At 45.4% G+C, this 21,572-nt stretch overlaps 1 protein-coding gene across 1 annotated transcript in view; it reads right to left on the reverse strand.

The window, feature by feature from the left end:
• The window catches only part of LOC144145009 (uncharacterized), a 61,113-nt gene that overhangs the window by 14,434 nt on the left and 25,107 nt on the right, over positions 1-21,572 (reverse strand). Inside the window, exons 5-6 of the mRNA XM_077676510.1 lie at positions 11,312-11,641; positions 8,083-8,113 (exon numbers count right to left, since the gene is read on the reverse strand). Coding sequence (XP_077532636.1) covers positions 8,083-8,113; positions 11,312-11,641 — 361 coding nt within the window. The remainder of the gene's footprint in view (positions 1-8,082; positions 8,114-11,311; positions 11,642-21,572) is intronic.

The raw sequence follows: 21,572 nt of genomic DNA on the forward strand, positions 1-21,572 counted from the left end.
AGAAGTAATCCGCGTACAGTTCATGTGACTAGCACACGAAAAAAGTGGAGTTTCGTAATAGAAGCCGTACAAAGACTTTTAAAAAGAACTCTATCGACCATGCTCAAGTAACAGAACATGCGCTATCACTAAAGCTAGTTGGACTAGGTTAGATCAGAGCTTACTCACAGTGATCATCGTCGTTTGTTCGAGTTTAGTCGAAGTAAGACTGCAGCTGATCTAGAGTTGCTGTTAGGCACCTTTTATATCCTCCGAAAAGGCAGAGGCGGATATGACAGCTTATTTGCATTCAGTTGTGATAACGTACAACTCAAAACATTTGCTCAAAAAGAAACCCATAGTGCTCTCCGCATATGAATGTTTTTTTCACCACGAACGCTAATTTTGGCTCAAACGGCGGCCTTTTCCGCTGCAAGTTGAGATAAGATGAACGAAACAAAAATTCCCCCGCATTTCCCCGAGGGGGAGAATGTGAAAGTGCGAATGCACGGTTGTCGGCCCGCTTGCGGCGCTTGCGCTCGGCCCCCGCAGCCCACCGCCTCGCCGCCTTCTCTTCCATCTCTTCCATCGGGTTTGTAGTATCACGTGTACACCACGCAGTTATCAAGCCGCTATAACGCCGCTGAGTCGCCAACGCACGCCGCTGACGACGTAGTTTGAATGCGTTAAAGATATAAGGCGCGTTACTCACACTGATATCAGCGTGGCGTCCGTGGCTCATGAGTCTCTCCCCAGCTCTCAGAGGGTGCAGTCATGCACAAAGACGGCTCCTCGAGAGCGGAAGGCGCGAGTGCGCCGAACCGGTCCTTTGCGCCACCCGAAGTGCCCGCCGCTCGAACGGGCTACCGTACCCTGCTTCCCACCCTGCCGACGGGTAAGCTAAGTGAAAACTCGGTGTTTTTGCATGGCGACCCGTCGGCACGGCCGTACAAGATCGACGACGTTGCAGCGGCTCTCAGCGCTGTGACTGACTTGAAGAAGATCACCGGCCTAGGACCTTTTCAGTTTAACCATGTATGGATGGTTACGTTCCAGTCGCCCGAAGAAATGAAAGAACTGGCCTCGAAGGGGGAAATCGAGGCGAAAGGAAAAAGGTGCCTGGTCATTGACCCGAACAATCAGGAAAAGACAGTGAAGCTCCACTGGGTACCCACAACCGTGCCAAACGAACTTCTGGTGCACCACCTGGAACGCTTCGGTGTCGTCAAAAGTGTTTCTTTCGAGAAGTGGCGACGCCCAAACATGGACCACATGGGAAGCACCACGAGGGTGGTGCAGATCGTGCCGAGGGACGCGAACTCCCTTGATGCGATACCCGACCAGGTCACCATCTACGGAAACCTGGTCCTAATAGAAGTACCCGGCCGGCCTGCCATGTGCCTGCGCTGCCAATTGCGCGGCCACATGCGCCGGCAGTGTACAACGCCCTGGTGTCGCGTCTGTCGCACGTTTGGGCACGACAGCGCTGCGTGTGTGCAAAGCTACGCCGCCAAGGCCAGAGGCAAGCGCGCGGAACAACCTCTCGATGAGTTTATGGACATCGAAGAAATGCAAGAAACAACGAACCCACAGCCTTCCTCCCAGGAAAAGGGCGTTCAACCCGCCAAGGAAAATGAAAGGAATGAAGGCGCCGACAACGTCTCCCCCCCTGGCGAGACCTTGGATACAGCTGCGGGGAAGGAGGGAGGTGTCCCCGACTTGCCACTGGAGAATGACGCAGCCGCAACCCCCCGCCCCCTTCTTCAAAACGCCGCCGGAACCGAGCAAGAACAGGCAGCGGAGGTGGAAAACGAGCAGGAAACCAGCCGAGAAGAAAAGAACGCGGCGCCGGCGCCCATCAGCGACCCGTGCCCCTCCACCTCAGTAGCCAGCCAGGGAGCACCTCAAGAGAGAAGAGTCGAAACACGACGTCAGGCACGAGCCAAGCAAGCCGCCACCACCCCAGACGGTCAGGAGGGGAAGAGGCCCACCACAAAAGACGCACCACCGAGAATTCCTGAACAGCTCAGGGGGGAACAGAAAACAGCCCCAGCGCAAGACGGCAGGACCGCCTCCCCCACCGGCTGTGCGGACACGACACCGCGCGACAATGGCAGCGGTTGCGGCTGAGCGGATAATCGGTAAGCCCTCACCCCACGATGACAGCCCCCCTCAACGCGGTTAAAATAGCTACTATTAACGTAGTTAGCCTAATTTCTTCCAAACGTAAGAACTGGCTGCTCGACCTTTTAAACAACGAGAATATCGATGTTGCCCTTTTGCAAGAAACCAAGTTATCATCAATCGAAGACAGCCAAAATTTTGTACGCCTATTCGGCCACAAATTCTGGTGCTTCCACACCTTAACTTCAGCCCGCGCAGGCGGTACAGCCATTTTAATACGGAAAAACCCTTCCCTCAAAATTGTTGACTGCGAGCTCGCAGAAAACGCCCGTTTTTGCCTCGTTGATGTCCTCGTGGGGAGCGAGCTGGTGCGATTCGCGTGTGTCTACGCCCCCAATGAAACAGCAGCTCGCTCGGACCTGTTTAACGCCCTGCGGCCTTACTTGTGTGTGTCTGGGGCAGTTTTCCTTGGGGGTGACTTCAACTGTGTGTTGAGGGCTAACGACAGAACAGGGAAAGGTGGTGGCGTCGACGCATCGTCACGTGTTTTGAGCGCAGTCCTACGGGACAGCGACCTGTCCGACGTAGCCTTGGGCCGCAGCTGGCCAACCAAACGCTACACGCGCTGGCAGGGCTCGTCCCACGCGCGTCTGGACCGGATCTACGTGTCGGGGGAAGGGGTTACACGAGTGTCCGACTACACCGTCACTCCCATCTCGTTCTCTGACCACGGCCTCGTAACGTGCACCGTGGCCCTTAAAACATACACGGCTAAGCAGAACTCAAGTACCCGATGGCTAATGAACTCCACAGTACTTAAAAACGAGACATTTGTCGAAAACACTCAAAAAGAAATTGAAGCACTTCGGTCGGGAACCATTAGTGTGGAAAAGTGGGAAACTTTTAAAGCACGTATAAAAAGTTTTGCAGTCACCATAGGGCGCGAGGAGGCCGCACGAAAAAAAGAAAAAAAGGGCCGCCTCACGGAGACTCTCTGCGCGCTCATCGAGGCTGATGAAGAAAGACCAGGGGAGTTTAAAGACGATATCCGGTTAATTAAAGAAGAGCTCCGGGGAGAGCTTGAGAAGAGTTTTTGGGGAGCCCTGGTGCGGAGCAGGGAGCAAAAGGTAGAGTTCGAGGCAAGGCCATCGAAGCTTTTTGCAGCCTTCGAAAGGGAGAACTCGGCACAGAAAAACATCACGGAGGTCAAACATCCCGCAGGTGTGGCAAGAAGCAATGAGGAAGTCGCAAGAGCTTTCGCTGAATATTATGCAGAACTATTCTCTCGACGGTCAGTCCTAGATGCAATCCCAGCTGAAGTACTAAATCAAATTCCCAAAATACCTGAAGAAACCAAAGATTTGATCAACACCCCCATAACAGAAGCGGAAATAGAGCGTACCATCAAGAGCCTACCGCGGAACAAATCTCCTGGACCGGATGGTATCATCTCAGAGTTCTATATAGCCTTTAGAAAGGAACTGAGCCCCATCCTAGCCATGGTCTTCGAAGAAATAAGAAAACAGAAGCGCCTGCCATCCTCCATGCGGACAAGCCACCTGGCCTTAATCCCCAAAAAAGTACCCACCGATTCTATCCCCGACGTTGCCGATTACCGTCCGATCAGCCTTCTCTCAACGGACTACAAGATCCTGGCCCGAGTTCTCGCCAGACGGCTGGAGAGTGCACTAAGCGCTGTAGTTGGTCCTCACCAGACATGCGGTTTCAAGGGGCGGTCCATCAATTCCAACCTACATCGCATGAGGGTAGCCATCGAGGCGGCTGAATCAGGTCTGCTACCTTTGGCCATCGTTCAACTGGACCTGAGGAAAGCGTTCGATCAGGTGGACCACAATTTTCTACTGGATCTCCTCCAACACTGCGGAATCGGTGACACAATGATCGATTGGATCAAAACTTGCTACGAGGACATATCTACCTGCGTAGCAACAAATAGGTCTGTGGGAACGCCCATAGACATCCACAGGTCGGTGCGCCAGGGCTGCCCCATGTCACCCATCCTATTCACCCTCTATCTTGAGCCACTTTGCCGTATGGCCCTTGCATCCGAGGTCATCAATGGCCTGAAGATGGGAGACGAGGAGCTCCGTGTTCTCGCCTATGCGGACGACGTGGCCTTCATCTGCACTCGTGGATCACAAGTGGGCGAGGTAATTAAACTAGCAAACCAGTTTTGCCGCTTTTCGGGAGCAGAGATAAATTTACTTAAGTCGAGGGGAGCCTGGTTGGGTGATTGGGCTTCCAAACCAAGTCACCTATTTGGAATGGCCTGGGAAGAGGAGATGTCCAATTACTTGGGAGTCAACCTCAACCAAAGCGTCGCAGTCAAAAATCGGTGGAAACCCAAGCTGTCAGCTGCGGAAAGAAAGCTGCAACCATGGAGAAATAGAAACATTGCTCTATTCACGAGGGCTCATGTGTGCAATGCGATTGCATACCCCGCAGTGCTGTACGGGGCCCGCATAACTTCCATCGACGCAGACACCCTGAATAGGCTGCACCGGTCCTGGGCGGTGTTTCTCTGGCGGTCCACATTCGAGCCCATGCGCCGCTCAAACCTCTTCTGGAGCCTAGAAAAGGGTGGATTTGGGCTCGTCAACGCGGAGCTCAAACTCACTATCCAACGATTCTTGTACTTTCTGGGTCTACGCGATCCGTTCCTAGTGGCAGCCACGCAGTGCCTGGGCACCAGACACTTGGCCCCGTGGCTTGCCACGACAGCATCACTCTGCTTTGACACGCGCGGAACGAGGTTCTACAAAGAAATCGCGCTAGCCTTAGCCATGCTCGAGCAGCATTTCTCTTGGGATTATCTGCTCAAAACAAAACCCAGAAAACTATACTGGGACCTCGTGGAGAAGGTCCTGCCGCCCCCTCTCTACCGACAACCCCCAATACCTAACGATGTCTTGAAGCGCGTAAGACGACTCCCTGTGCCCACCGCCTCAAAGGACTTTTTCTTCCGCCTCCACATGGGGGTGCTGCCCGCAAAGGCACGTCTGGAGGATAAGGGCTTCTTTCTCCATGGCGGCGCGGGTTGTCTCCTCTGTGGAAAACGCGAGACGGCAGAACACGTCCTCACAGATTGTAACGCCGCGGCCGTCTTCTGGGACGAGCTGCAGACCGCGTACACCGAGCGATGGGACCTGTCGTGGTCAGGCCTCCGGCACCTGAGTGCGCCCACAGAGAACAAGGCGCTTCGGGACTGCGTGCTTGTCCTGGGGCTCCACTCGCTGTGGAGGGCCCGAGTGGATGCAGTGGAGTGCGCCAGGAACCCCAGGCCTACCTGGAGGCACTTCACGGCAAAGGCTGAATGGACAGTGAGCGTGTTGGGGGCATCAGATTCTGACACGGAGCTCCGCGACTCACTGCAAAAAGGATGCCAAGCACTGCAGCGCTTTAAAGAAAAAGAGATGCAGCGCTGGCAATGGCTGTGATCTTGCCTCACTAGTACTTTGTAGAGACGCTTTTACCCTCTGAACAGGCTTTGTACATCCTTGCCCAGAGTTTACACTCATATGTGAACATGTTACCTTCACACGATTCCCAGTTCATGTACTCTGATATTACACTGTCTCAGGATGTCATATTTTCCTGCTTGTTTGTTCGTTGTTGCCACCGCAGTCCCACTACGTTGCTTACTCTGCGGCTCAAGTGAAGGCACGCCTAAAGGTGATTGGAGTCCCTGCGGCGACAGTATGTACGCGTACCAGCATTGGTCACCGCATCGAGCGTGCCAGTGCATTATGTATATATGTACATCCTTGTAAATAAAAAATTGTGTTTGGAAAAAAAAAAAAAAAAAAAAAAAAGTGGCGTCCGTGGCTTAGTCGGTAGAGCGTCGCGCTGCGGCCGCAAAGTCCTCGGATCGAAACCTGGCGCCGGATGCTGTTTCTTTTTTAAATATAGAGGAGCACTGCGGACGCCGACGCCGCCGCCGGCGGTGGATGGTTTGGGGTCGCTTATAAAGTGCATTCGCACTTAATAATAAAATTTTTCGGCCCGGCTAGATTTTTTAGGCGAAACGTTGACATCCAGGCATGAACATATACCGGTTTCAAACAGGCATGCCTGTACTGACACCTGGTTTTCGGTACTGTTATCATCAAAAGTGCCCCAGAGATCTACTATCTTGAAATAACTTCTTGTCGAGCGCACCAGTTTTTAAAATACATTAGCCGCTCTCACTATACTCAGCACTCGCCTATCGGCTGCACAAAATTCACGCTTGGCTAAGTTACGGTCTCGATGCGGTGTCGTTGTAATGCTAACGAATAATCGATCAACACAAAAAAAGCCCATAAAATACCCAGTAGAGCTGCCCAAACTTGCCCACCGACCTCATTACTATGCCGCTTGATGATTGTTTTACTGATACTGACAACTCATAATAACGTCAACGAAATTGATAACATCAACTTGCACGTGGGTTAGGGTGATGAATTTTTATGTATACAGATGGTCAAAAGGTCTGGCCAGTGGGAACTTCTGTTGACGTCAAATCATACGGCGGAATCCGGTTAGACGGATGTTCAATGGCCTGAGAACGCCGTTTCAGAAGATCCAATAAACTGGCTGCTGGAGAACCTTACGGTTCAAACCATAGGAAGCTTTCGTTCTACCATTGAAAGGCCGACTACTCATACGAGACAATTTCATCAAGTCGATTGCTGTAACGAGCAATAAATAATACTCGATCAAGCAAATACCTAAAAGCCTTCAAAGTCAGTTAGAACTATACGAACTGTAATAATGACGTCAGACGCAAAACAAATATGACTTATTTTAAGAACCCTAAAATTGGCGATCAGTTTCTAAAATCAATACTATAAATTTTAAGTTATATACTGAAATCCAAAATTTCACTAATATTGGGATCGGTTTCTGTAATAAATACTATAAATTTTAAGGTATATACTGAAATAAAAGTTTTTACTTAAATTGGCGATCAGTGTTTAAAATAAATACTATAAATTTTAAGGTATGTACTGGAATCCAAAATTTTACTAAAAATGGCGATCAGTTTCTAAAATAAATACTATAAAAAATTTTAAGGTATATATTGAAATCCAAAATTTTAGAATCTCGATTGGCAAAACGGAGCAGGTATCCAGGTAGCATAGAAGTAGTTTAGTTTTTGATGTAATGTGTGGGTTGTAGCAAATTGCAAAAAAAGATGAAAGTATCACCAATAAAAAAAAGCCGCGGAAAATGACAAAAATTCATCTTTTACTAGGTTTCGCTCCCTACCGATGTGCCTCGCAACTGTGGGTGCAGAAGACACTTGTTTGTTATCACCCTTGCTCCAACAGTTGGCTACACGCATATATTGTCTGGCATGCTGCAAGCGGAATGAACTGCGTCTTTTCTGTTGTGTCAAACCTTCGAAGCACCATATAATAGATATTTTTGACGCTCCTTTATTTCAAGCTCAGGATCTAAATGCAGTTTAATTGTGCACAGATATCGCAGCACTAGAACAATAAACTATAAAAAACTACGTTAACAAAGTACAAAAAAGATCCCTAAAACTAAGGAAATATCAGCGAAACAGAAGAGAATTCTTAAGTACGGTTTATCAATTTTTGTCCTTTAATTGCTGTGTGGACTTGGTTATTTCGCAGCAGCGATTACAATGGTGTGAAATAACTTTCTAGAATTTTAAGAGTAGCGAGATTTCTGTTCCAAAATTGGTATTCTGTGCCAGCTATCTTCGTTGTCCAGGTGCCGAACGTACCAAAAAACGCTAGTTGTAATGTAATTTTAGTTTTCGCAGCGCGAAGAATCAAAATTTCGATTCGGCGGTAGCAGAAAGCTCTACAAATGTTGTACTGGGTATTGAAAGTGCGCTCATTCAACTAACAGTTCCTCAGAGGCGAAAATCGCTCCACAAATTTTTAGTGTCGTGTTGAATTTATACATATAAACGAAACCCTGAGGCTGCATGCGAAAATTTACCGATACTTGCTTGTACCGGCGGCAATGATACCTGCATGCAACAAAAACACCACATAAGGACAATTTCCTATATTTCTTGCAAACTTGTTATATTTGAAGTCACAACTTTGGTTTGCTGGATAAAATGAGCCAGAGTGTCTCTCATCGTATTAGTGCAAAAAGTTTCTTTAATATTGTCACGCCATGGGAAGATCTCTAAGAAGGCACGTAAAAACATTATTACGCATGGGGTAATTCATTTCGGAACTTTGGGAACACAGTAGCTTCTGTTGGTTTTAACAACATAGTTCAACTTCGCATTTAATTGTGATATATTCGATGCTGATTAGAAGAAGTGGACCGAGAAGAGCGAGCCTGCGCATGAGGACAGAAAGAGAGAGAGTATAGAAGGCATAAAAACTCTGCATTTGCGTCCTCCGTCTGTCTTCATAGCTAACCTTGCGCTGCACGTCTTCGTTAGTGTCCCGCCAACTTTTCTATGTATTTAAAAGCTGTAAGCTTGAGATCTAACATATCTTGCTGACATGGCTGAGAGGTTACCTAAGGCTGGTAAACGCGCGCTGGAGCGTATTTCTTACGGCCCCGATATTCAGGGGTGCTGTACTTTTCTAATATATGCCAAAGTTACCACGCACGCACGCACGAAATCTTTGCGATCGCTTTGCTACTGCTTATGACATCTTACCCCTAAAGGATGCAAAAAACATGCTTGCCGTGGGAGAGTCCTCTGGAAATACCTCCAAGAAAAGCTGCAGATTGAAAAAATACCTTGCTTCCCCCGCTTAGCTTAGCTATTTTGTCTTGCGCGCTGATGCAAGTGCCCGCTGCATTTATTTATTTATTTATTTATTTATTTATTTATTTATTTATTTATTTATTTATTTATTTATTTATTTATTTATTTACAGCAAACATGATGCTAGGTCCTTTGCCATTGGGCATTTTTAGTGATCCTGTAATGTGGCGCGCTGCTTCCTGCCCCTTCTACGGCAAGAACAGACACTTTTACTCTCCTTGGCCAAACTTCATCAGAGATTGGCGGATTCGGGGTTGGTTTTGGTTTGGTGAAGGGTTTTATTTTGGGAATGAAGCTACGTCGCTTACTTAGTCCCACTACTTCAAATTCAAAATGAAAACAAAAAGATATCCTTTTTGTTGCTGGTATCACTTCGTAAAACCTCACTGTATGGGTTTGTTAGATATTGAAAACGCTTTATTACGGCATTCAATGATATCGCTAACGAGGTCTCCCTGCCAAAATATGCTAGCATGGCGTTCTTCAATAAAACAGCTGCAGCTTTTGAAGAAGTTGGAACGATTTTGTCTACCCGTCTGAAAAAATTACAACGTCCAATAAACCAAGCTTCAGAAAAAAAAATTATGTACTTCCCAAGTTCTATGCATTCTCCACCATCAGATAACTAACTTTGCAGTGTTCCGTTTTGCTAATGCACAGTCTTTTGTCGTAAGAGGTATATACCGTTAAGGCTTCTTTTTTCATCCATAGAGTCCCTACTAAGTGGCACCTACCACAGGCACAAGCTCAATGAATAGTGACCCAGATGAAGAAACACAAACATGAAAAGGGTGCAATGTAAATCACTGTGTCGTCGTACAATAGATTAGTACAATATGTATACTAATCTAATGTTTGAAGAAAAATTGACTGCGTTCAGAAGTGGGTGGGGGCAAAAATGTACAAGTTTTATTATTTTATTGATGATGGGTACTTAAAATGCGATGGTCTTCAAGCTGTTGGAGTGGTTTCGCCTGTACTCCAAGGTTTCTGCAAAGTTAAAAATAAAATAAAACCATGTTATGATTGGCTCACATTTCAAAGTAGATTCTCAATGCATCGCCTCAAATGTGCTGAATCCCTACAAGAAGTTACAGCGGGAGACTTAAAGGGACCCTGTAAAACTTTTTTTGACCTTTGTTATACCCTAAATGTTTTCAGAACGTAGTAAAAAAACACTCAGGACTATGAATAAGGGGTCACAAAGTACCTCATCCAAAAAAACTCCCACCTCCCCTCGCGGGAACCCCTGTGTAGATGCGACGCATGGGGCTTCACGTTGCAGCGTTGGACAGCGGAGGAACGGCGCTGGAACGATGGAGCGGAGCGGCGCAGGCACCGCGTTTTATAGCGCGCATAACGGTGAGGGGACGCGCCGGCGCCAGTGCGTCTGCCGCGGCTATGACGCAACGCAATCCAACACAATCCACTTTATTCCAATCCAATCCAAATCCAATCCAAGCCAAGCCAAGCCAAGCCAAGCCAATCCAAGCCAATCCAATCGAATCCAATCCAATGCCCCTCGCTAGAGAGTGTTCGCTATCGGAGAGGAGAGGGGGTGAGCGGCGGAGAGCGCAGCTGGCTCGGCGAGGAGAATGGGGTAGGGGCGGACGCCGACGACGACAACGCCGGATGCAGGGACAAGGCGGGTGAATGAGATACGTTGCATCTAAAATTATTGCTCTGTGCCCATCAGATAACTTAGAAACTTGTTCAAAAGAATTTTCTATTTCCGGGTCTGGCGTTCTTCGACCGCTGGAATTACGTCATTAGAGCAGCGTAGTGGCTCTTGGCCGGCTTCTTTTCTGTTGTAGCAATAAACGTATCCGATAGACGCTGTAAAAAGAAATGCTACATAAGCACAGCCGAGACGGGAGGCGCATCTGCTACGACGCGCAAATCGCGGACTGCCGCTCCGGCCCGTGGTAACTGTAGTTTTCATAGTGCTTCCAGACGTCAAGGAAACAGTGAAAGCGTCTAAGGCAGTCTTACAGAGTCCCTTTAACAGCGATGACTGGAAACGCTGTATGTCTTCCCTTGGGAATTACACTAGCTATTACTGGCCTTCATTTATAACTCAGCGAGAAAACAAATTCTTACTTTCGGAGTACCTCATCCACAACCATGCGAAACCTAGGCACAGCAAGAGGATTAGAACAAAGTTTTGTTGAGGCTGCAGTTAACATCAAAGCTGCTTCCTCCCTTCCACTCGGTAAATGGGTATTTCATTTCAGAACAGGGCATCTGTAGGGGCTAGTTGGTTCTGCATAACTTGAATGGAGAGCGCTTAAACTTTGACAGTAAACAAGGACAAGAAACAAGGAAGTCCTGTGTTATAATCTTTCTCGACCTTGTTTACTGTCAAAGTTTAAGCGCTCTCCATTCAAGTCATTTCAGAACAGCCTGCGGCATGTACCTGAAGTATGTACTTACACTTCTTCTTGCGGAGGAGAAGAGCGGTGTAGTCGAAGGGAGAGCCGAGCCCGTAGCCGTAGTTAAGGCCGTAGTTTAGGAGACCGTAGCCGAATCCGTAGCCGTAGACAGGGGCGGCGTGGTAGGATGCAACCGCTGGCAGAGCGTGAGTGACGGTGGTAACGGCTGGGGCGTGGTAAGTGGTGGCGAGAGCTGGAAGAGCCGCAACGACTGGTGCGTGGTATGTGGCCACAGCTGGAGCGTGGTACGTGGCGACGGCTGGCAAGTGGTAAGTAGCCACGGCTGGTGCGTGATAGGTGGCCACAGCGGGGGCATGGTAGGTGGCCAGGGCTGGAACGGCGAGGTAGGAAGCTCCGTACGTCAAGCCATAGCCGAGGCCATAGCCGAAGCCAGTATATCCAGCGAGAGTGCTCGTGGCCAGGGTCAGGATAAGGCAAGCATGGAGCTGCATATGGGAAGCAGTGGAAATGGTTGTAATCAACAGTTGTAATCAACGGTTAAAATCTACCAGTCTAATGACTGGCACGGGTGTGCTGGCAAAGGCGTAGGATCCATTGAAGGCATATTCAAAGAAGAGTAGTAAACATAGAATTAATTAATAGGGGTAAAGTTTTCAATTTTTGGTCTATATTCTCAGTTTTTGAGGCCGATTTGAACTCATTTTCTTCTGCGGCAAGTTTAATTCAAATCTTCTGGTTCCCTCGCGCCATCGTCCTCGTCGTTTTGATGATGTAGACTGGGACGACACACAGGCATGTCAAAAGGGTGGCATTTAAAGAATTAGGAGCTTTTTGTACAAGCTTTTTGTACAGTACGGGAACTGATGATAATTCGAACTTAGCTAATAAATACGCAACCATCAGTACTTTAAATGCTGATGTAGCCTCTTAGCATATGGAAAGCAAGTTAGAAGTCACTGTGGTAGTTCATGAGGTGTTCTCGACCGCCACGTGGAGGTTCCTCTTACGAGTTTCGCACGTAAACTCCAGACTATGATTCTAGATTAAGCCCCCAGAATAGTGAGACGAAGAGTTGCATGCATAGAACTCGAGAACGCAGCAACAACAACAAAAAAAAACTTTCTTGATTACCCCTTTACTTTCATCGCGCGAAGGAAACTCCAAGGTGAAGGGGGGGGGTGATAAGTTTAATGCTTTAGTCTTGGTATAATTTGCGCGTTTCGCCACCTCCGTTTGCACTCACGCCGTTTTCTTTTCTGGGACTGTTTTCTTTGAAGAAAACTTATGTCGTTGTAAAGGACGTAGGAGTCGAGCTCATGATTTTACGTGGGATAAAAGCACGGAACTTTGGCTTGCTGGTCCATTTTCGGAGTAAGCCTAGACAAGTTGTTGTATTTGTTTCATGCGATGTCGAACCATAAACAGCATTTGGCTTAGACGAGGTATTTTCTACAACAAATTATAGCTAAAATGCCCGGGAAGAAAAACCTTCATTCAGAATACAGTTCACTGAAACACCGATTTGTAAGCCACCGAAATGAACACTAATATTTCAGGCCCCTCTTGTTCAATCTTTAAGTAGGGTTAAATCATATGCTGTATGTCGAATAAGGATACCTTGCAACGAAGACACTTTTCGGTAATATTATACTTAGAAGTTCACTGACGTCGAGGTGTAGAATTTTTCCAGGACTTTATGCAATGTATGTTTTCGAAAAACGTCTGAACTGGAGTCACTATATTGTACCTCTAGATAAACCAAAGTAGCTTACTTATGGAGACCCTGTCTTGGTTAAAATGGCGTGATCATTCTGTTTCACATTAACGCGTTGTAGGAGCCCCTTTACTACTCATTAGTGTACCTTTTACGAAAATTAATGTAACTCCTCGCCCCAAAAGGATTTGGACAGTATTTTGAACGGTTCGGTCGTTAAAGTCTCTCAATAATTACTGTTGTGTTTTTAATGGTTGCGCAGGTTAAGGGCTGTCGAGTCATTTCCTCCGATCTTTAGTTTGAGGTACTTGATTTTTTATCTACACGTTTACAGAAAACAACGCCCTGCAGTGACAAGCTCGTTTTTTCTGACGAAATTTCCGAAAAAGCGTGTTAAATAGGTGACTCTAGCTTTCACCCGCCGCGGTGGCTCAGTGGCTGAGGCGTTGTGCTGCTGAGCCCACGGACGCGGGTTTAATTCCCAACTGCAGCGGCCGCTTTTCTGATGGAGGCGAAAAGCAAAAACGCCCGTGTGCACGAGATTTCGGCGCGCGTTAAAGATCAAAAGGTCAAAATCGATCCGGAGCCCTTCACTACGACGCGGCTCATTGCCTGTTACGCGTAGGCTCGTTAAAACTCGTAATCAATGAATCAAGACTCTAACTACTCGTGAGGTACCACATTCCTTGTTATCAGATTTAGCTGCGCAGGCTAGTAAGCATATCGACAAATGCTGATGTGGCATGAATGTTTGAACTTCTCAATGGCACTTTCTATGAGCTTCCCAAACTGCGCAGGAAGCAATTAAATGTGAGCTTTGAGGTGCTGCCAAGTTTTGCTTTGGCTTTAAACCAATTCTAGTTCCCATACGGTGAACAATCTCTAAACTGATACGTCGCAGTTCGAATAATTGGATAGAATAGAGGAAATGGAGTAAATATTTGTTGTGTTATTATACAGTAGACTCTCGATAAACGGAACTTCAAGGGACCGGAAAAATTAGGTTCGTTTAACAGGAGTTCCGTTTACTGAGAGATATGTTCTAAGGTGCAAATTTATGTGCGTACACACTTCTAAGGGCATTTCATGGAACTCTAACCACTGGAAAGTTACTGTAGCGGATTTCAGAAAGCAAGAAAACTACAAGAAGCGTAGGCACAGCGTTCACAAAGTTGATTTGGCAACAATGAGTCGCTGTGCACTACAAAATGCGTCAATTATTTTTGTTTGAGTCCTTGCAACTGCATCTTCACGGAGGCTAGAGGCCTCAACTTCGCGAGTGCTTGCGGGCCGCCGAATTTAGAAGACGGCAATGTGGTAATGATGGACGAATAGCACAACGATGGCACAAACGAGGCGACAGAAGGTGAGCCCTGTAGCCTCGGCGTCTAGAATCGAGACCGAACGACTGGAACAAGAACTGCGATGTTGCATTCGTTGCGCTAACACGGCTAACCACTTACGAGACGAGGCTTACGATTCCAACAAGGCTAAAAAAGCATGGAGGAAGAAAAAAAAACAAGAACGAAACAGCCGGAGCCGTAAAAAGCTGATTCTCATGCCAGTGGATTTCACAAGAAATTCCATTTCTGGTTCCGTTTACACGGTGATGCGGAAATTTTAGTTCCGATTACCGAGAGTTTATTTACGTTATCTGAATACAAAACCAACCAAATTACAGGCAACTCTTCCGTTTAAGTGGTAATTACGTTTAAGCGATTTCCGTTTATCGAGATTCTACTGTATTTAAACCCTGAGCGGGCGCGAGTTAGCAAGCATCCTTCTTTGGATCGCATGCTCTTGGCGTGTAAGGAGAGGAATTTGCTAGAAGCTCTCAAGCTGGCAGCACTAAAACTCCGTTTGGTCGAAATTATGGCAAACTTAGTGGTATTTTACGAAACTTTGCAGCCTTCTTTCCCGTTGTTGATTTCATCCCATATAACTGCGATAAAACGAAGCTCTTGCATCTGTATGTCCTGCTTAGGAACCACTCTTTCAACGGGAAATAGCATTCTTATACTTCTTCAGGTGGCCAAACCTTTCAGGGAAAAAAAAAAGGCTTGGAAATAGCGGTGATTTGGGTTTTAAAGTAATATGATTGTAATAAAAGAGTGCCTTCTCATCGCATCACTGTTAAAACAGGTCGGTTTTGATGCAGGCTTTCAGTTTATTAAAATGAAACAACGCGTTGACAGCGCACCTTTACTGATTCCGCCAGACTGCATGGATCGAGGTCGATAAAATGTAAATGTGCTTTATTACAAGGGCAACATCGTTTTTCTTTGGTCTTGTAGGTCTCGTGGGGCTTAGGGCACGTATATACAGCCGCAGGTAAACGATCAAAAAGGCAGGTGAATTATGTCCGTATCATAAGCGACAGCGCAAAACCATCGCGTAATTCTTCGCTATCTTTAATTCACCGCATATTCAAACAGCATCCCATAAAAAGCAAAATTATCTTAGGTTTAATTCAGTTATGTTGAGTGCTGTTCCTGTAAAGCATAATGTAGCTTTAGCTAATGGCGTGTGCACGCTCCTGTACAGTGCTCAACATACCTTGTTAACGACAAGTTCTACTCCTAAAAGAGTTCACACCGACACCGAATGTTGTGGACAAAAGCGGTACACTTAGACTTTCGAGTGGTGCAGCAGTTCTCTGTAAATTAACAGCAAATGGGTCTATTTTGCGCTGCGCCATCTGCAATAGCGCTAGGAGTGACTACGATGAACGTGGCCGACAAAAGGACGAGGCGATATGCAAATAAATTACAGTATATTACTTGAGGTCATTTGCTACAGATAGCAGTAAGTACAGTACTGTGCTGTATAGCCAATTGCCTGCCGTGTGGCCAATGAGCTAAGGCCTGTTGTACGAATTACGTCCTGTGGCAGCTATGCGCCTGAAATCACAACTAGGTCATTGCGGCATACTTACTGCGGCCATAGTTGCTCTTGCTCCAGCGGTGTCGGAGGGGAGACTGCAGCTGGAGTTACAGTGGCACTTGATCGGCTTTTATGTCGTGGCCAGGGGAACGGTACAACTGCACCACCCATAAGACTTGCGTCACCAGTCACAGGGGCCAAGGAAGTTCCTAGTCGGGCAAGTCCTTTCGCAATAACAAACTGCGCTCCAAATGAAAACACAAGGACGGAACCGCTTGTGCCAGGTTCCCCGCATAGCATTCTGGAACCGGCGCAGTAAGATGCGATTGTCGCAGAACGATCAAGACCCCGTTGCTTGAAATATTTGCTTTTTATTTCCTGTCGAACAGTTTCCGTATTTGTTGAATCTGCGGAACTCTGCAAGACTTGCGTTTTTTTCCGCAGGCCTAGAGATAATTGTCACGATTGTTCACAGAATTAGAAATGAGAAACCCCAATATAGGTAGGTGTTGTGGCATCCGTGAGATGAAAGAAATCTGAGCCGAGAGCAGGCGGAAAATGAGATTTGAGAAGGGGGAGTCTACTGAAATGCTTCTCTTAATGGAATTAAAATATCAGTTCTACCTTCCCCGCTTCAAATGGGTGATCAGCTCCTGCATTCCAGGAATAAAATGAGCAATATACCAAAAATACCAGTCGCGCCAAAATAGCTTTGATTCTTCCCTGCCTAACGTAGATATTCAAGTCATAGGGTCCGTCTTATCTCTATATGCAGCCGCCAGCTATGCCTTCTTTTTTTATGGCGGGTCACCGTATACGCTTAAAACTCCGTCGTACTTCACCTTGCTGCTTATTATTTGTTACTAACGGCGAGCCCTCCGGGGCATAAAAATACTGGCACAAGCTTGCGCATTTTCGTAAAGATCATTTTTATTTCTTTTCCCCATGATAGGAATCGATAAGGAAGACTGACAAGGAGATTTATCATTTCACTTCCCCCCTGTATGCCGCACTTTTCTAACAAATGCCTCCTCTATAAATAACCATACGTAAGAGTAGTGGATGTCGGTTGCCAGCTGCTTGCAAAAAATAGATAAAAGACTTCTCTGCTCACCTTTGGTTGCGGAACTATTGTAATTGAATATGACGCATACATATCTTACAAATGTAATTTCTTTGTATGTACGTCATGACGCGTCGTCATCAGTATGACCAAGTCCAGATGGAGCTCCTCCTCATAAAACATTGCGGAGGGTGGTGACACTCCTCAGGTGAGAGTGTAGAGCGGAAGGAAGAGAAATTACGGCTAATTGGGAGAACGAGGAAATGAAAAAAAGAAAGTAAAAGAGAATATCGAAGATGAAAATCTATATGATCAATCAATTCAAACCTAAAATGCAAACCTTGAGGTTCCCATAGGCATGCTCTCCATAACTTTCCAGTCCTCTTGCTCGTTTGTGTTTTTCTTGATACGTATTGCAGAACGGCTGATCGTCGTAGGGTTTTGATTCTTTCAAAAGGCTCCACTGGGAGGGTTATTTTACGGCAAGCTGAACGGTTCACATTCTTCGCAGTAATTGGTTCCTGTTGCTCAGTGGAAATTTTCCCGCCTTAACCAGCCCCACTTTCCCGCCTTATTTGCGTGTATATTGCGCTCTTCCGTATAGATGGCGGCACCCGTCTTGACGAGAGGTAGGTGTTGGGCTAAGGTATACAAATTTAGCTCCTTTTTGAACTGCGTTTTGTTCAATACTCAATGCAAACCTAAAATTTTTCTGTAACAATTTTCAAGCCATTGTCTAAATTGAACTCAGTTTGCACATGTTATTTTCTTTTTGCTTACAAGCCAACAGAAATGCTGTTTGATATTTTTGCTTTTTTTTACCAACATGGGGACATATTTTATCCAAACGCACCCTCCCGTCACTAAGAAAGGCCTGCGTGGGAAGTTACATATTGCGTTGCTTGATTAGGAAATATATCTCACCAATAATCAAAATAAATTACGTGCCAATTGGAGCACCGTGTATTTCCGATAAGACCGCGATGACTGAATTATAAAAGTAACCTACCTTTGAAACTAAAGCTCGATTGATATAGCATATTTACATCAATGAAGGAGGCTCAATACTGCTCCTGCCTTCTCATGTGACTTCGCGGACACATGACATACAGGCCCATGACAACGGGGCGAATTGGGTGGAAGATAAGCTTTCTTACTCACCTCCCTTAATCGCTCTAGTGAAGACATGTTTAAGGTTACCTTTTATGGAGCTGCGATTAATTCACCTTTCCATTCATTCATTCATCTTTATTTGTCCGTTTCTACCAACAGCGCATGACCTTAGACGCTGGTGCACAAAATAAAAAAAGAACGAAATTAAAAAAAAAACCCTTCAAAATATAAGAAACATGAATACCAATATATGAGGCACTATAAATTCGCAAGAGCCAGTTTTAATACTGGAATATTATTGGTAAAAACATCAACATAATTTGACCTCACACCATCATACAAATAAAACAGTAGTTGCATAGGGGAACAAACTTTCGTTATTCCAAACACATTGAATTCTCGAAATGGCTTATAAGATACCCGCGAGTGTATTGGCTACGTCAAACTCTCGCACTCAGTCACATGATGCAAATATTTAAACAGAAATATAAAATCTGCATCCTTCCTTCTCTTGGACAGTGTAACCAATGCAATTTATCCAAAATGTTATTATACTGGTAATACACTCTTCCATCAAAATACCTATCATAAACAATTCTACCAAAACGTCGAACATCTTCAACCTTCGCAGTCTGGGTTGCATACAAGTTGTTCTATATTACAGACCCAAAATGGAGTTTCGGAATGACTAAGGATACAAACAAGCGTTTGAAGCACGACACATTATGCAAAGGACGCGTGATGCGGGATATTACTCCTAACTGAATGTATGCCTTTTTTAACAAAATTTTCAATGTGCACATTAAAACGTAGCGCTAAATCCACAAAAATCCCTAGGTTACGACACCGATCAACCCTTCTCAGGATGCATTGATCTAAGGGGTAATCGTATAACAGACTTGTGCATTGCCTGGCTAGACTCATTACATGCGTATTGGTAGGGTTTATTATTAACTTGTTAACAAGGCACCAATTACTTACCCATCAAATGTCAAACTGTAAAAGGGAACAGTCATCACGACAGTCCACTTTTCGAAACAGCTTGATGTCATCCGCGTAGAGAAGCATTTGGCTATTGCTTACTGAACAAGCGAGCTCATTGAACAAAAGTGGACCCATAATGGGTCCTCGAGAGACTCCTGTCTTGGAAAGAAAAAGTTTAGACAACACGCCATCTACGCGTACAAAGTTTGTTCGGCTATTTAAATAGTCGCGAATGAACATGCAAAGTCCACTGCAAACGCCATTTGCAGCAGCTTTTGAATTAGAAGATTATGATCCACCAAGTCAAAAGCCTTAGACAGATCAAAATACAGAGATCAAAATACGATGATTGGGTTAGTGCATACAACAAACGTTGTCAGGTTGGTGTAGACCGATCGGCCTTTTAGAAATAAATGCTGAGCATCTGTTATTTGACGTTTAAAAAGGAAAGATAAATCCCTGAATAACGCAATTTCAGAAACCTTGGAAAAAGGACCTGTCAAAGATACTGGTTGGTATATTGCAACATGACGCTTATCACCCGATGAAAACACAAGGGCAAGAACGCCCTTCTTCCACAGAGCATTAAAAATGCCCTTCGAAAGGAACATATTAAAGATATGCGTCAACAAAGGAACGAAAATGCTGCTCCAACCCTTAACAATGAAGCTTGGAATACCATCAATTGCAAGCGAGAATTTTGCCTTAAACGAAGATATCGCCACTTCGATATCCTGTACAGAAAAAGAAAACAAATGCAACACATTGCTCGTATCGCTGGTTGGAGGAGTTGATGAGCAAGAAAGCGCCGAGGGGAGCATCTTTTACACGTCATACAGAATGGAAGTAATCAGCGAAGCAGTCAGCAACGTCCTTCGGTTCGTTTATAGACATACCCTCTTTGGAAAGCGTGATGGTACATTGGGGTTGTAAAACTTTTTTCTTGACATATTGCCAGAATAATTTGGTATCTCTAGTTAGGTTATGCTCTAAGGACTCTAGATATAACTGGTTGTGGCGTTCATAAACTCGTTTCCCCAAACGACGGGCATCACAAAACTTTTGATACCAGTAGTCACTACTCGTTCTTTTTTTTTTGTACTTTCTGTGAAACCACAGTTTCTTACGCACCAAGCATTTTAGTTCGCGAGAGAACCAGGCTGGATAACTGCTCCTAAATGTTCGTTGTTACTTGATGAACAACTGGAATTATTCATGCATAACTCTTGTTAGTATGCCAACTGCCTCATTTACAGTGCTGGTGGTAAGAACATCTGACCAATCATGGTCACGCAGAAAGGAAAAAAGGGTGGAATAGTCTCCTTTTTAAAACATGAACTTCTCAGTTACGATATGTTTTCTTCAAGCACTAGAAAATTCAAACGATATTGCTAATGAAGCATGCCTTGCATTTGGAGGGACAAGGGGTTCAGCAGGGCTTAGACGTTCGCTGAAAGCAAAGTTTGATAAAACCAGTTCAAGTACATTACCAGCTAGATTTACCATGAAATTGTGCTGAGTGAGGTTTAGTAAAAAAACAAACTCATACATAGCGCCCTCTTTTGAATCAAAAGCATGTAAAGCGCCTCCAAAAGAATTCTATTCTAGCCCTGGGAGATTAAAGTCTCCAACTATAATCATGTGACAATCTTGGTCATTTAGAACATTTCCAAGATCACTGACGTGCTCACGAAATGTACAGGAGTCGTATTTTGGTGGGTAATAAAACGATTCAACCAAAACCTTCATGTGATCCTTTGTGTGCATTTCAACCCATACACTCCCGAAATATATTTCTAAATCCCTGTGGCGGACAGCATTCAGCACCTCTTTTACCGCAATAAGAGCACCGCCTCCGTATTGTGCGGAAACCAGATCGTAGTTACGATCGGCTCTATACACATTGTATTCTTTTGGAAAATATTCTGCTGGATTAAAGTTATGGTTTAACCATGTCTCAGTAATACAAACCACATCGTATTTATTTGATAACATATTTTCAAAAAATAACGAGACTTCCTCCGCACTCCTCTGACATTCTGGTAATAAAGGGTTATGGTCATGCTTATCCAGGAAGATCATGTATCAACTGAGTTATCAGCACTTCTGTTAGATTGCAGCTTACCAAAAAAATGGCCGAAAGATGCACCCATGGCTACACATTCGCGTCATTAATTAAATCAAAATGTTTGTCTTTCACAGAAATGCCAAAAGAAGAGTATGTAACATACCTCGAACGAAGTTTCGTGCAGTTTGCCGAGACCTCTGGAAGCGATGCACGGAGAGCGTCAGTGATATCTGTAGCTGTAGTCGAAGGTATCTTCAAACCCAAGTATTCATGAGTTTTGTACTGTGTTAAAGCAGTGTACATATTTCCTCGAGCTAACCTTCCAACTGATCGAGTATCGCCTATACAAGCACGCAAAGGCCGCAGCGTAGCCTCTTCTGTAGGTCAGGTGATTCAGTCGTCGAGCGAAACGTTATAACGCATACTTGAAGAAGTAGTCTATATAGGCAAATCTTCTCCAAACCACAAAATAAGGA

Source organism: Haemaphysalis longicornis, unplaced genomic scaffold (genome assembly GCF_048455015.1).
Source record: "Haemaphysalis longicornis isolate Haplotype H1 unplaced genomic scaffold, Haemaphysalis longicornis Haplotype H1 scaffold_7, whole genome shotgun sequence".
Taxonomy (NCBI): Eukaryota; Metazoa; Arthropoda; class Arachnida; order Ixodida; family Ixodidae; genus Haemaphysalis; species Haemaphysalis longicornis.